The 1,043-nt window shown below is 61.2% G+C and overlaps 1 protein-coding gene across 1 annotated transcript; it reads left to right on the plus strand.

The window, feature by feature from the left end:
• Nucleotides 1-20: 20 nt before the first annotated feature.
• On the plus strand, nt 21-1,021 carry LOC104916083 (EGF-containing fibulin-like extracellular matrix protein 2). Its single transcript, XM_010727058.3, has 2 exons — nt 21-143; nt 695-1,021. The coding sequence occupies exons 1-2, from the start codon at nt 35-37 to the stop codon at nt 835-837; spliced, it is 252 nt and encodes an 83-aa protein (XP_010725360.1). The 5' UTR covers nt 21-34; the 3' UTR covers nt 838-1,021.
• Nucleotides 1,022-1,043: the final 22 nt, after the last annotated feature.

The following is a 1,043-nucleotide window of genomic DNA, read 5'->3' on the forward strand; positions in this document are numbered from 1 at the left end:
GTGCCCCCCCCCGGTGCCCCCCAGATGAGGATGAATGCACACCAGAGGCTGTGCCAGCACAGCTGCTCCAATTCCCCCGGCGTCCTTTTCCTGCCGCTGCCATCCCGGCTTCCGGCTGGCGCCCAACAATCGCTCCTGTCTGGGTAAGGGGGGCTGATACAGGGAACCCCATAGGGATCCTCCATTGGGAACCCCATGGGGACCCCCACAGGAGCCTCAGTAGGGATCTCAATAGGGACCCCAATAGGGACTCCATAGGGACCTCAATAGGGACCCCCAATAGGACCCCAATAGGGACCCCGTAGGGACACACATAGGGACCTCAATAGGGACCTCAATAGGGTCATCCTATGGGGTGTTCCTATTGGTGATCCTGTGGTGTGTCCCTATGGGGCTGACCTATCGGGGTCCCAATGGGGCTGTCCTATGAAGGGGACCCTATGGGGGTCCGTATAGGCTTGTGTGTTCCTGTGGGATGTCTTTATGGGGTGGATGTCCCTATGGGGTGTCCCCATAGCCCCCCTCCCCAAATCTGTCCCTGTGGGCTGTCCCTATGGGGTCCCTATTTGTGCCCCTATGGCTCACCCTATGTGTGTCCCTATGGGGTTGGTGTTCCTATGGGATTAAGGCTGTCCCTATGGGCTGTCCCTATGGGATTTGTGTCCCTGTGGGGTTTCCCGCCCCTGCCCTGTAGATGTAGACGAATGCTCCATGGGCGCCCGCTGTGCCCAGCGCTGCCTCAACACCTTTGGCTCCTTTTGGTGCCGCTGCCGGCCGGGATTCGTCCTCAGCTCCGACGGCCTCAGCTGTGACGGTACCAGACCCCCTCCCACATAGGCCACGCCCCAACCCATTAGGCCACGCCCACTTAGGCCACGCCCCCACACGGACCCCCACTATAGTTGAGATGTGACCCGAGGCCACGCCCACATCGAAATGACCACTCCCCCTCTCTGAGGCCACGCCCCCAAGCAGTGACCATTCCCCAACCCCGTGACCCCCCACTGGAGTTGAGATAGGACCCCAAGCCACGCCCCTCAGGC

Source organism: Meleagris gallopavo, unplaced genomic scaffold (assembly GCF_000146605.3).
Source record: "Meleagris gallopavo isolate NT-WF06-2002-E0010 breed Aviagen turkey brand Nicholas breeding stock unplaced genomic scaffold, Turkey_5.1 ChrUn_random_7180001869411, whole genome shotgun sequence".
In the NCBI taxonomy this organism is placed as follows: domain Eukaryota; kingdom Metazoa; phylum Chordata; class Aves; order Galliformes; family Phasianidae; genus Meleagris; species Meleagris gallopavo.

Coding starts and splice junctions, on each gene's coding strand:
- LOC104916083 (XM_010727058.3), top strand. CDS start 35: ATGCACACCAGAGGCTGTGCCAGCACAGCTGCTCCAATTCCCCCGGCG. Junction 144..694: donor CAACAATCGCTCCTGTCTGG/GTAAGGGGGGCT, acceptor CCTGCCCTGTAG/ATGTAGACGAATGCTCCATG.